The 14,375-nt window shown below is 41.9% G+C and overlaps 2 protein-coding genes across 2 annotated transcripts; both read right to left on the minus strand.

Moving 5' to 3' along the window:
* Positions 1-433: 433 nt before the first annotated feature.
* On the minus strand, positions 434-8,845 carry LOC133962024 (zinc finger FYVE domain-containing protein 1-like). The gene is made up of 11 exons (XM_062397457.1): positions 7,439-8,845; positions 6,830-7,334; positions 5,771-5,985; positions 5,547-5,653; positions 5,361-5,469; positions 5,149-5,246; positions 4,833-4,950; positions 4,555-4,725; positions 4,211-4,391; positions 3,983-4,096; positions 434-2,641 (listed from the first exon to the last, which is right to left on the minus strand). The coding sequence occupies exons 1-11, from the start codon at positions 7,946-7,948 to the stop codon at positions 2,409-2,411; spliced, it is 2,361 nt and encodes a 786-aa protein (XP_062253441.1). The 5' UTR covers positions 7,949-8,845; the 3' UTR covers positions 434-2,408.
* Positions 8,846-10,411: 1,566 nt separating this feature from the next.
* LOC133962140 (rho-related GTP-binding protein RhoU-like) lies at positions 10,412-12,143 on the minus strand. Its single transcript, XM_062397606.1, has 3 exons — positions 11,328-12,143; positions 11,186-11,244; positions 10,412-11,100 (listed from the first exon to the last, which is right to left on the minus strand). Exons 1-3 carry the CDS (start codon positions 11,491-11,493, stop codon positions 10,657-10,659), a joined length of 669 nt encoding a protein of 222 aa, XP_062253590.1. The 5' UTR covers positions 11,494-12,143; the 3' UTR covers positions 10,412-10,656.
* Positions 12,144-14,375: the final 2,232 nt, after the last annotated feature.

The following is a 14,375-nucleotide window of genomic DNA, read 5'->3' on the forward strand; positions in this document are numbered from 1 at the left end:
ATGGGTGTGCAGCACAGGCGGACGGGGCGTGGCCGGACGAGGGTAAACTGTCAAAAATTATTTTAAAGGGTTTTCCCTTCTATTTGAATTGTGCACAAGTGAATAACAACACTTTTAAAGAGACCCTCACTGGAGCTGGGTGACATGTCAGTGGAACTGCCCCCCCCCCCTTTGGATGAGTGGCACAGAATTATCAACATGTTAGCTGTTGTAATTATTTATTAAAATAATTATAAATCATGTATCATCATTAATAAGCACCGGGCTAATAAACTTCCCTGACTTTATGTTGGAGCTGGAGTGCTGGAAGAGGAATGGAAGCGAGGCGTGCACACGATCTATTCCTCCCACATACAGTAAGTGGTGTTACACAGGGAGATTTAAAACACACACGCGCACAAAAAGACACACACTAAAGACAGGGAGGCAATGCCATGTTCTGTTATGACAGAAGGGAGCTGATACAACTTTAATCATATGCAAATCTTCCACCAATTCAGCACACATCCACCGTTTCAAGTTAGTTCCCCACATTTTTAAAACGCACAGTCATTCCCACTCGATATGTAGTGTGCAAGTGAGTGTTCCTAGTTGCACCCAATCTATGGGAAAAAAATACAAATACTGGACACCACAAAGGATATCTGAAGCGACACACTGCACATATTTGCAGGAGAACAAAGTCCTGCACAAGTGATCTGACATGATGTATTTCCTATTCTACCCCTGTGCAATATTAGCGTCTCAGAGGCATGTGTGTGTGTGTGTGATGCAACATTCAGACAAGATAAATCTATTTTGAGACGAAGCAGACACAACATGTTCCCATCAGACATCAGAACCAAAAAGTTCCACGTAAGGAGCAGAAAAGGGAGAAGCAACTTTATCTACAAAGCTTACAATCGACACAAACCCCTTTTTTTTTTGTCCCTCTAATTTTTAACAATAAAATACAAGCATGTGTTAAAGGCATCACCTTGTGCTTTGTATGCCACATTGTGTCTCAATAACACAAAAATGATGCAAGACAAGTTAAAGCTCTTAGTCACTTAATATGATTGAATATTTCGTCATTGCCACATTGGAGACTTTGTTTTTCAGTGTAACATTGACAAAACCAAAATTATGTGGAAAAAGGGTGGTTCACGTGTGGTCACTACAAAGTATAAGTAGTCATACAGTAACTGATGTCTACCAAAAATATATAATACTTTTCCATATCAAATGTAAAATAATGGAAAAACTAAGCTTTGATGAGCTGAACAAAAATCTGTTGAGCTTCGTCAGGAGGACAGTCATTGTGTCTACAGAGACCCGGAGGCATGAAAATAACATAACAAAAAATGATACATTGAGATATTATTCAGTTCAGAAAAACAATGATGTTTGCTACACACAAGCAAATAAAAAAGAATTGTCAAAAAAACAATCTGAACACACAAAATAACTACATTTTATAACATGTATATAATAAAATACGGCTTGGTAAAAGAAGTAGTGAGGTTTCTTCAGAGCCTGTCCTCTGAGCAAGTTAAAAGGCCATGGAACTCTCGGACTGTCATGCATGCCAGAGTGATAATAGGTTATTTTTTTGTTTTTCTTCAATATATAAATAATTTTCAAGATTTCAAATATACACTCCTCTAACATAGTTATATGTCTTCATACAACCAAAAATGACATGAGAAAAATTAAAACATCATTCCAGCACAGACATATTGACCTGAATGACTTTTGGCACACCAGATATCCACGCTCCAGACCTTGGATATCAGACGAGTTTGGGACAGACGACTTGATCATCTGGATATCTGGCTTTTTGGCCATGGTAAGCAACAGCCTATAACAGCTGAAAAAGGCTTAGTGCAATAACAAAACAAAAAAAATGTTGCAATACAGCATGCAATGGAGCAGGTATACCTGCACGGATATAAAATATCTCCTTGCCATTACACGTACTACATCAGAGAAACAACACTCGATTATAAGAATTACTGGAAACTAATCACACAACCCCATGGGGTTCTTGACTACCTAATATTCTTTAAGTTATGCATTTTTTTTAAATACTTTCTGATAGTAGAAAAATAGCTGAACAGCCTTATTTAACATAAAATTAGGGATTTGTGTCAATAAAGAATCAAAGTATTCAGTCTGAGTGGAAAGGCAGGTTTCACACTCAAGTCAAGTACCTCACGTGTTCTGGCTGTTCTACAAAAGGCCACAGGAACTCTGAAATCCCATATCATCTAAATGTCCTATATATCTAAACATATATGCCTAGAAACTTCCTTGCCGCAGACACAAGACAGAACCATTGGAGTAACAGAGGTAAAGCAGTGGCAGACTGCTAGCTGGGTGGGTGAGTGGTTCTCTCCGGTGCTCTGAGGAAAGGAAGGCCGTTCCCGTTAAAGTTCTCCGGGCTTCTGGTTGCAGCTGGTGCACACGCGCACGGGGTGGTCCCAGCCACGCGACGGAACTGGCCGACGCTCCGGGGAGCAGTCGTCGCACACTCCTTGGCCACAGGCGCGGCAGTGATGCTTGGACAGTTTGGCAGTGAACTCACGTTGGCAGTTGTGGCAGGACAGGATGTCCTGGTCAGGCACCCAGTACGCAGGACGGGCAGCATCTTTCACCAGGCCTACAGGGAACACGTAACATAACATCCATAGATGGTTTCAATATAAGGAAATGGTTTGCCTTTTAAATGGGCATTAGATTTGGCAGAGGTACGAACTCTCATAGTGCCCTTGCCTAGTTTAAAATTGTTTAATAAATCAACCTGGTCACTATAGTTCCTCTCTCTACTGGTTTCCTGGAAAACTCGATACCACACATGAACTCTCATATAAAAGTACAAATACTCCATTAGCCACTTCTTTTACACTTGGTATCTGCAGTACCTCCATGTATATGCCACGCAATCCGTACTACTGTGACATTGCATGAAAGCTGTCTAGGCTCCAGTTACACATGAAACTCAGAAACAAGACAAGGATTTGGAAATAAGAAGGCCTAATTTGTTTTGAATCAAACGTACCATGCTGTGGGGTATTTTTGGGATGTGTGGGATATGGAGATGTTTTTAGCAGGATATCAAGTTATCAAAAACATGTTCGTCTATGCCCTTTAGCACTAAATATAGATCTACAGTACGCTTATGTAACTTTATGATGTATTTTAATAATGAAAATGAATAGAATTTCGGAAAAACAAACTGTTTGAAGTTTCATTTGTAAGACACGCATTAAGCAACAACCTGAAGGTAAAATATTGCCAAAGATTCCTGGTGTATTTGAGTATGTATAGTGAATAATTTGAGATAAACCTTATCATAGCAGCTGTTCTCATGATGCCCTATGAGACCAACTCATTTGTGAATGATTATTCAAAACGCATCCTTTATGGTTACAGATCATCTGATATATCGATTCCTTGATGTCTGAGATTTGCAGTATTTATAGTGAGTAAAAAGAGACCTGTGACCTTTCTGTTAATGGTACAGGGTCTACCATGAGTTCGCCACTAGGCCATCCTATATTCCTTATTAGTAGGCTCGGTTGGCTTGACTCCCCCATTACAGCTTTGTGAAATTATTTTTAATCTGTTATATACATACATATATATATAAATATATATATATATAACAAATAAAAAATTATATATATATATTCCAAATGATATTTTGATTTTTATAATGGATAGGACAGAGAGTGAGCTCTGAAGGGATGACAGAGGGAGAGAGTGGGGGAGGATATGCATAAATGGCCGCGGGTCGAATCGTACCCGGGCCACTGTGGTTTGAGGCGGCAGCTCTACTAGGTGAGCTATATGCCGCCCCCACCTTTGTGAGGTTTAATAAGATACAAGAATTTACTGCTTTTCATTCTTGCTGTACAATTCACCTCTGCCACCAGAGGGCACCCAATTAATTCCTGTTGCCTAACAACGCTCTTAAGGTTTTGTTGAGGGTAACACTCACCAAGTGGGATGTCAATAGCCGTCACCACAACCCCTATGGTGTTGGTAACCGCCTCTCCAACTTTCCTGGCCAAGGTTCCACTTTCCTCCTCATCAAGTTCTGCCTCAAGCCGCTCTGCGTAAAGAAAATATCCTTGCTGAGGTCACAACTCCCCTGACATTAATAGCTTTACAACACACAGATGATTAAAAACAGGGAGACATTTGACATTATTGAGAGAGTGCGTACCTTCGTACGAGGCTCTCTGCTCGAAGCAGACATCGCAGACTCTGACAGGGGCGAGACCCCAGCCTCTCTCAGGGACGGGCGCGGCTTTGGAAGAGCAGCCATCGCAGAAGCCCTCCCCACAGGCACGGCAGTGATGCTTGTTGTCGTTGTCCTGGAAGACTGCCTGACACTTATGGCACACCTTGTACGGGAGCAAAAATAAGAACAAAAGCTGTTGTTGTAGGGAAGAGAAACCAAACTGAGTCTATCCAAGTTCTATCTGGAACCACAGACAGTAAACATCCCTGTGGACACTGAAGTGTTGACTTGGCTGTTGGAAGTGGGAGGGGCTGAGTGTCACTCACCAGGATGAGGGAGTTGGGTTTCCAGTAGGCCGGGGCGATCTGATCCGTCAGCCAAGAGGTGACGGCCTTAGCAGGCTTGACACTGAGCTCTGACATAGACTGGGCCACTAGGTTGACTCCATCCAGAAGACGCTGTGCTGCATTGCTATTGTCCTTTAAAAAGCCATCCGACTGCGAAATGAAGAAAGGATTTATTTAAATTAGTGAATAAATGGTTATCCATTTGTATAAGTCCAGTTCGGTTGGTTAAATAAATAAAATAGCTCTGTTATTCATACCCCTGGCCATACGTGCTGGATCTCCGTTCGCACAACTGTATCCACAGGGTCCTGGTTCCCATACCAGAACTGACGACTCCGATAGATCACATCACAGTTGGGACATTCAATAACATACCTGAACACACACACATATGTACAACTCAGTCTCTGTGAAAATATATATTAATGCACATGCAATTTGAGGTATTATTTGCTCTGGGACATATAGGTCGGGCGTGAAGAGAAAAGTTAGATTTTATGCCAGAGTGTTACGAGAGCCTATCCCATCTCTCATAACATTTGACCCTGCAGGTCATTCTCTCCGCCAACTCACCCAGACCAAGCGTATTTGGCGAGGCCCAACCATGGAGAGTCTGAGGAGGCCGAGGTCTTCGGGACAACGATGACCTCCTTTCCTCCTTCATAGCAAGCCTGTGGCAATGTGGCATAAAATGACTTTAATATTAGGCTCTATGTAGGCATTGTAAATTACATAGTCTTTGACTGAGGTCCATCTAACTGATGCAGGTGACCCACTGTTCTTACCTTACAGGTGTAAATGCGATTATCATATTGAGCAGAGTAACGACATCGATGCTTCGCCTCGTGGCCCACTCCCTCTCCTAAGTGGTTCATGCTGTTTTTGCAGCCAGAACTATGGTAAAAAATGATAGGCGTGTGAATAAATGAAGAAAAAATACAGATACAAGTTTTAAAAAGACAAGTACTAACCCACAACTGAGGCACAGGCAGGAGCAGGTGAAGTATTCATCAGGAAAGAAGCAGCTGAGGGCCGTCAGCTCACCTACAATTTCCCCACTGAAGCGCTCGCTCAGTGCCTGCAGGAGAGAACCAGAATGTAATACCATATAACTTGCTAAATTCAAGTTCTGCTTTTAATTTGCAACTACAAGCCATTCTGACGCAAGATGGAGGTCCACTTTACACAGCCCTACCTGCAGGGCTTTGAAGATGACCAAAGGGGTGCGTGGGGAGCGGGTGGCGTTGTTATCCAGGAGCTGCTCCAGTTTATTCTGCAGGCCACGGAAGTCGGTGGGGGGGTTGAGGGTCTGCGTGCCCCAGTACTGAACAGAGCTGAAGGCCTCCGGGAAACGGGAAAGCTTCCTGAAGCGCTCCGACAGCAGCCGGTCTACAGACTCAGATGACTTATCTAAACATGAAACAAAGGTGGAAAGTATATTACAATTACATAGCAGACATTCTATCACCACATGTTTGTGCAGTCAGCAAACAGATGGAGCTAGTTACTTGTTATTTGTTGTGCCAGTTCTTTAAGGTTTACACCAGTGTTCCTTCAGGGATTAGCACGTTTTCTACAAATTATACTTTATATAGCAAAGCAGACCATATCTTAAATAAATTTTCATAAATGTCTACAGAGCTGCACTCTATTTGAGTGACAAAATGCTCCACATTGAATATCCGGCCTTTTTTTTTTTTTTACTTCTGTCAGTTGTTTTATTGCAGCATTCAATCATACTACATATCTGACAACAAGCAGAAACAATGCTTTTCAGGGGGATTTACCTAATTGAGGCAAAGTGCACGCCTCTGCAGGTTTTCACATCATCGCGACATAACTAGAAACCAGTGCTTGCATTAAAGTTTTAAAAATTCCTTTTAATTTGTGGTTAACTACAGACACGGGGTCACAGAGATGTTAAGGCTGCAGAAACTGGACTAAAACATGAAAAGCTGAAATCTTTCAAGTGTGTTACAAAGGTTTTTAGAATGTGTCATTTTTCGGTGTTTACACATTTCAAAAGAAGTTGGAATTCCATATGCAGCCTCCGGTGCCGAAAAAGATAGAGAGAGAGACACTACAGGCTTATATTTGAGATCTCTGTAATTAACCACAGTGTTAACCTGTATTTTACTTTAAAGACACCACCTCTCTTCCCTTATGGTGATGAAGACCTACAATCTTCTCAATGCATTGCTCTTATTGAAACTTTTGAATTCTTTTAAAGTTTTGTGTTGTTGAGATATTTTACCTGAGCCAAGCAACTTAGTGTGAACGGTTTCATGGAAGATAACCACCGCCGGGCCCAGGGTGGACAGCGGGACATCCAGGCCACAGCGGGCTGTCGTGGCCTTCAGCTCCTTGGTGAAATGCTTCAAGTAGGCATCCGAGGCATCCCCGAGGAACTTGAAGAGGTCATCGTGGAGACGGTCGGTGTGGGTACGGTAAATGATAAGGTCGGAGATAGCGAGCACCTTGAGCAAGAGACGGGTTCTCTGGCCCTGTTTTGAACTGTTTCCAAGCAGACCCTCTGTATCGATGACCACGACTTTGTGGATGGGGTCAAACGCTGCCCACACGCCCACCGTGCACGACTCCTGTGTGGGAGAGGTCTTGAACACTTCTCTTCCCATGAAGAATGTGTGGTTCAGGGTGTGAGACTTGCCCTCTCCAGTGTTACCGAAGATTGCCACCACCTTCAGGAGCTGGTCAGGGAAGCAGCTCAGGCTCTTCATGAAGGAAGCTTCATCTTTTATCTTTGGATGAACAAGATAGAAATTTACAAGTGAAAAAAAATCACTTGAATGTACACAAAGATACAAATATTTGGTGTTGTGATAACAACAGTTCTACAACTCACCTGCATTTCCTCATTCTCATCAACCAATAGAAAGCTGGAAACCTTCTCCAGGAGTCTGGACCTCTGGGAGTTGATCTCGTCTGCTATTTGAACAGCGGGCGGAACAGGTGTTTGGACAGTAATGACCTCTGCAGGTTTGGGGGGTGGAGGATAAGATGTGAGCTGGTGTTTCTTCTTGTTGCCTCCACTGTGGGTGCGTTTCTGACAGTCCTGGCACAGGTTAACTTTGCAATTCTGGCAGCGGACCACAGACCTGTGGCGCTTGCCATTGTCTCCATTACCTCCTTTACAGTTGTCACAGTACGGGACATGCCCGGGGACGATCTGAACCCTCTCATGGTTCTTCAAACGCTCCTGACTGTGGAGCTCCAGCTCACAGCGAACACACTGCAGGCTTTTGCACTCATTACACTCGAAGGCGGCCTCCTCGGAGCCACCACAGACATAACTTTCTTGACATATTAGACTGGTGTTTACTCCTTTCTCTAAAGATGAGCCATGCCCGCTCATCGTTTCCTACAAGGTAAACTTGAACACAGAGCAGTGCTTGTTGGAACAGCTTTGACAGCAGTACCAGCTATTTCCAATTGCTATTATTGCAAAAAGCACCACATATAACTAATACTGGCAACTGAAGTTTCCAAAATACAAAAACCTACTTAAAAGAGCTGCTGACAGTAACTACAATGGGTGCAATTTATAAAATCCCTCTTAGCATCATGAATTACAAAAACAGCTTTGATAATATAATGTAGTGCAACTAGAATAAAGTGGGGGAAAGGCGTCTCCCTAGGTAACAACAGATCAGTATTACAACTATCACCTAGCTTGTTGAAGTTAGCATTTAGCTGCCTCGTTAGCTAAAACATATCCCGGTCTATCAGATATAAAAGTATTAGAGTAAAACAGACACCTGTGCAGACCGAGCGAGGCGATAATCTCTCCCTGAAGAGATGAATGTGCAAACGTTGACGCTAACAACAACAGGCTAGCTAGCTAGTTGGCTAGCAAACTCGCCCTCAGTAGCTAGCTAGAAAACTCGATAAATAAAGTGGCATCCGCACAGGAAGACTGGGCTCACAGCTGGCTGGTCCTGACGCACAGATTCAAGTGTTATTACCCAGATAAAGTCTGTTATTACAAGGGCAGCGAGTCCTGGCAGAGCGCAGCCGTCCACAGCAGCAGCAGCAGCAGCAGTTAGCCTCCTTGTCTGTCAACTGAGCTGGAACAACACATCAACAAACACAGCACACGACGGCAAAGAGCTGCGAACAGCTGAGGACTCTTCAAACCGGGAGCTGAACCCGCGGGGATCCGTTTCAATGTCTTTATTCTTTTTAAAAAGTGTCACTGGGTTTGGATCCGTCCGAGCAGTGTCATTGTTTTGTTCTTCAGCCCCCTCCCTGGCAGAGCTTCTCTCTAGCTACGTTATTTTGTTGCCAGGTCAGATCAGCTGATCAGATTATTTTCAGTCACAGGGTCAGAGGAGGGTAACGGGCTGCTGCATGATGGGAAGCGTAGTCCTTCGAAGACCTGTTTGTTTTCCCGTGCATCTGCAGACATGTATTCTGAAAACTGTAGTCTTTCTATCTTTATAATATTTAGGGCCCAAGCACTGACAGACAGTGAGGCCCTATTGAAATTGTAGGGATAATTATTAATATCTTTCAGGCAAATTAATTGGCTTTTTGAGGGCTTTAACGTGCTTAAATTCTAACCAAAATTTGGAGAAAATTTGAAAGTGGTGAATATTTACTTTTCATATTTTTTTTTTATTAACTTCCTGCGCAGAAACGAACATCACACTTCCCTTGTTTGTTAAGTACATTGCCCCTATTGAATCAATAAAAGTAATATAGTATAATGAATAAATATCTGAAGCACAAAATGGAAATACTTAATTTTCAACACAGACAAATCAAGATTTATAAAAGAAAAATACAAATGTACTCAACAAGCTTCTATCTACAAATGATTTTAAAAATAGTATAAATATCTATTTAAAATAAAATTAATAAAACTTAAGAGGAATCTCACTCTCATGCTTATTTGTAAATGAAAACCAAGATGGTCAAAGAACACCTCAATGTTAAAGTGATGCTGAAAAAAAAAAGGTGCTTGACTGATCCACAATAAAACCTTGACAATTACAATGTCATTAATCACTTTTGTGAAATTTGCAGTGTTACAGCAGAAAAGAGGACAGTAAAGAAACATAGATTAAATGAATAACCCTAACCCTTTTCCAGGGAGCAATAAACTACATCCATCTATCAATTTCTATAAACACAAGGAAATGTAAAAAATACAGTGTGACAGGATATCATTTTAGAAATTGTATTGCATATTTAAATTAACTTCAAAAGTTAACATTTTATATGATATAATGCATATTGTGTGCTGCACATAGTCAGTGCCATATTAAGTCAAGATTACTTTACCCTTTGTCATTACTTCCTTATTGTCTTTATGATTTTTGTCAGGATTTCATATTTCTTTATTGAAAAGCTGTAAACATGAATCCACAGAAAATATAAAAACGAGAAACCTATTCTAGCTACCTCTTGTGGTGTGAGTTGTGTGATACAGTTTCTCTGGAATCACAATCATCTTGAGCAAACCTTAATTACTGTAATTATTAAAAGTATTTTATCACAGTTGTGCCTAAATAGGACTTTCCACGTGGGTGGGTGTTTTGAAAGTAATTGTTGGAAGCATGCCTCAGCATGAGCTTTCAATCAGAGGCCAGATTTAAGCGGCTTTTGTTTTGCAAAGTAGCACTTCAAAGCAGCAGCAGGTGACCATTTGTCCCAAATCTCACGTTGTGTTTTCCCTCCATTTCCTCACTGACAGTATCCGCTACAGAAGGATCTCCAGACAAAGTGTTTTAAATCTACAGACACTTTTAAAACTCTGATTGAAAAAAACAGAAACTGAAGAGGAAATTGTTGTAACACTGTAGTGCATTTAATACAAAACTCACATACTCACACAAAAATATGAACAACATAGACAAAACACAAAGAGTCAAGGGGGAAAGAGCCCACTGATAATCACATTTCTTGCAGGACCCGAAGCATGGGTGTCAGTGCACAGTTTAAGTCCTTTTCTTTTAGTGCAGAATCCTCTTTTTGCAAAGAAATATAATTATCATCAGAAAAAAAGCATAGTTTGTCATGACTGAAAAGACACTGAGAAAATTCAAATCACTCTTTGATTCAGAAGTATCCAAAGATCTTCCTCCAAACAGAAAAAAGCTTTGAACGTTTAATTAGGCTGATCTTTTTAGGTATAGTGCCAGTGTGCTTGTGCTGAATGGCAGCAGATACAGCACAGTCAAACACATGTTTGAGGTTGTTTTGTGTCAGAGCTGAACACTCCACGTAGTCGTGAGCTCTGATCCTGCGTGCCAGCCTTCTGGCCCGGCTGCAGTGCACTGGTTTGGTGCTCCGCTGGTGCAGATGAATAAGTACGTCCACATTGTGGCTGAGGTCGGACTGAGTTCCAACCAGGACTATAGGAGAGGTTGGGTTGCCGGCCCGGATCTGCGGGATCCATTTGGATGTGATGTTTTCGAAGGAGACGGGGTTGACCAGGCTGAAGCAGAGGATGAAGACGTCCACATGGGCGTAGCACAGAGAACGTAGATGTCCAAACTCCTCCTGGCAATTCAAATGATGGGAGAGGAGGATAAGTGTGGTAAAACCTAAGTGGCAAATAAATCATGATGTGGAGTGGAGCATGTACCTGTCCTGCTGTATCTATCAGTTTGATCCGAGTTGGGAGGCCGTTCACATGAACCAAACCTGGAGGTCAAACAGAAATAAGTATAAGAAGTATGACAAGTATTTGGTGATGTCCTTAATAGAAAAAAATAACATTGACTTACCAGTAAAAACATCAAAGGCGGTTTGCCTGTACTCGCTGCGGTATCCATTGAAGATGTAGCTGATGATCATGCTGGTCTTCCCCACAGCTCCATCACCGACCAGCATGCAGCTCAGCTCTTCCCTCAGCTTGGTGGGTTTATCACGTCTCTGACAGGCCTCTGCCATGTTTCCCCCGTGTTATTCCTCCATTACCCCAGCAGCTCCATGCGGCAGTGCACTGTTACTGTAAAAGATGTCTTCTACCCCCCAAGGATCTGTTGGTGACAATAAAGGCTGGAGGACACCTCGATTTGAAAGAACAATGGCGTCCAATCAGATGAGGGGTCCCCCCCCACCCAGCTCTGTGACTGTTTCCCTTTGATGCAGATTTACATGGTCACTCCCACCGAGAGGAGCTGACCACTGGTGGAAGTCAGCTCCTCTGACCTCACAAAACAGTTCAGTATCATGAAGGATACTGTGGATTTTCTTTATAGGCCCAACATTCACAGCCTACATTGACAGTGTGTAAGTGTATAACTGTAACTTTACATGAATAAACCACAAATGAGAGCTGAAAGTGTGGTTTTCTTAAAAATATATATCCCACATTAGGATATTGTATGAAGCGATGATTCCGTCTGGAGCCCAAATAATATAATCTCACGAAGTACAGCCCAGTTTAACAATCTTTGTGAATTTCCAATCTTTAAGATATTGTTATAGGCAATATGGCCAAGACTGTTTTTTGCTACTGAGTGAAGTTGTTTTAAACTATTTAAACTTTAAGAGCAGAGAATGACAAACCTAAGGTAGATCAAGTATGTGTTGTACCTCCTCACTGGGCTTACACAATTTGAAAGAATCATATCAGTTTGAATTATTTTTATTTCGTTCATTTCAGTGAAAACCATAAAACAAAACATAAAAACATCATTTATTTCACTATAAATTGTATTTTTGTTGTATTTATATTATTATATTTATTTAATTGTGACCATCGTTGATATTGTTTTATTGCCCAGCACTATTCAGACCTGCACGGAATTGTCACATTTGTATGCAGTGCCGCAGTTGACCAGTAGATGTGAGTATTGCTCCAGCATCTACATTTGCAGGTTGTTTCCACCTTGTGCTTCATCCGGTCCCTGCTCCAAGTTTCTTCTTGTGCACGTTTGAGGAGTGAAACAGGCAGGAAGTGGTCGAGACGTCACTGTCGTTCAGACACAAAGTTAGTTTCCAGTTTTCTGGTTCATGCTCCATAAGCTTCACATTTAATTAACTTATTGTCACAGAAATATTCGATTTTTCCGTACATGGTTGCCACGTGTTGCGCACATAAAGTGCAGCTCTACTCTCCTGGGTGAAAGGGCAAAGGGCACAGCTGAGGGGGGCATTGTTAGGCTGTCACCAGCAGAAACTTCATGTGCCATGTTTCATCCTGTCTCTCACAGGGTGACCGGGTTCATAAATACACAACTAACACCCATTTATCTGTGCAATTTCAGTTTCTTCTCTATGCAGTCATGGTTACACTGTATATATATCCCATTTACATTGTATTTATAGTTTACATTATTGCTGTTTTTTAATTATTTTTAATGTTTACATCCCATATTTACTTGTTTTTTACATTTACTGATGTTTTGCTTTCCTATTCCCTATTGTAGGACTGTAAGAGTTATTTATCTTATTTATTTAGTCTCATCCTATCTTTTCAGACAGATTGCACTGCAATGCCATTATTAATACGAGCACTAAGAACTAAAGCAATATAGTTATAGAAATAATAGCAGCATCAAAAGTTTTGATCCAAGTTCCAACACCTCATGTTGTACTGTCTCTTTTAATGAAATAGTTTCAGATGCACATCTCCAGGATTCATGTTTAGTGTTAAGAAATGTGCAAGTGACGATACTGGAGGTGATAATTGTTTGTGATCGAGCCTTCACACCTTCATCACAGTGTGTTTCTCCCAGGCCACGTCTCCTATGAAGAGGGCCCCACATTGTGATAACGGCCGTGGTCTTTCTTAGTGTATTTTCCTTTTATCAAACTGGTCTGCTTATAAAATGTTGAGGCATCGTGAAGGATTTTGTTATTATTTGTCCAAATTCAATAACTCACAATGTCCCAGCTGTGGTACAGAAGAATTGTTCAAGCATCTTAAGAAGTGCTTTTAGAGAGTGGGAAACATTTGCTGGTGAAAACGCAGCTTTAAACAAAGTGTTGGTCCTTATCTGTCTGAGCCTGCAGGAAACTCTGCGAGCATTGTGTTGTAAGGTCCCTGCTTCCTGTTTGCCGTTATTTCTCACTCACTCCTTCTCTTCTCCTCTTTCTCCTCTTTCTCCTCCCTCCTTTTTTCCCACCACCTGCAGTGTGAGTGATAGAATTTATTCCCAATCGTGGGGGGGGGGGGGGGGGGGGGGGCAACATCTGGTCCCCACCACCCTACCCTACCCACAAACACACGTCGTGTTGCCAGCTCTGCTCCCATGCTGCACCTCTGACAGCTGTGAGTCACAATGCTGTTCCTTAATCCAAGGTAAATGTCAAACACAGGAAACGGTCTCTAAATATCTCAACACGCAGCGATTCTTTTCCTGAAATGGCTTCTTTTATCAGCAAAGATCAAGCAGCAAACTTCTCTTCTGTGACACAAATGAAGATACAGGCATTGAAAGCCAATGCTTTTAACTTATCTGCATGTACCTCAACCTGTGCAGCAGATGTCAGCGCCGCGACGACGACTTTAATTGTGGCACGGTGCTTACAGTAGATCAGGATGTGTATCTCGTGCTGTAAACATGTTTTGGGCCTGCATTCTCACGCTGTCCCTCTTGGCATGACTAGACATGCAGAAATGCATCCTGACATAGATTTATAGAGGTAATCTGCTTAGTAAGGGTCTCTCAATGTGTACAGATTAGGAGACCCCCCAATGTACCAACAAAGAAATCACCCCACTCATCTGGACTGACTCCTACTAATTTATGCAAAGATGCACTATGGTAAACTCAAACATCGCAGCCCCCCCGTGTCTCCCTGAAGCATTGCTCTGCTTGTTA

This window comes from Platichthys flesus, chromosome 10 (assembly GCF_949316205.1).
Source record: "Platichthys flesus chromosome 10, fPlaFle2.1, whole genome shotgun sequence".
NCBI classification, from domain to species: domain Eukaryota; kingdom Metazoa; phylum Chordata; class Actinopteri; order Pleuronectiformes; family Pleuronectidae; genus Platichthys; species Platichthys flesus.

Coding starts and splice junctions, on each gene's coding strand:
- LOC133962024 (XM_062397457.1), bottom strand. CDS start 7,948: ATGAGCGGGCATGGCTCATCTTTAGAGAAAGGAGTAAACACCAGTCTA. Junction 5,654..5,770: donor TCATCTTCAAAGCCCTGCAG/GTAGGGCTGTGT, acceptor TCTCTCCTGCAG/GCACTGAGCGAGCGCTTCAG. Junction 4,392..4,554: donor AACCCAACTCCCTCATCCTG/GTGAGTGACACT, acceptor CTCCCGTACAAG/GTGTGCCATAAGTGTCAGGC.
- LOC133962140 (XM_062397606.1), bottom strand. CDS start 11,493: ATGGCAGAGGCCTGTCAGAGACGTGATAAACCCACCAAGCTGAGGGAA. Junction 11,245..11,327: donor CGCCTTTGATGTTTTTACTG/GTAAGTCAATGT, acceptor TTTGACCTCCAG/GTTTGGTTCATGTGAACGGC. Junction 11,101..11,185: donor TGATAGATACAGCAGGACAG/GTACATGCTCCA, acceptor TTGAATTGCCAG/GAGGAGTTTGGACATCTACG.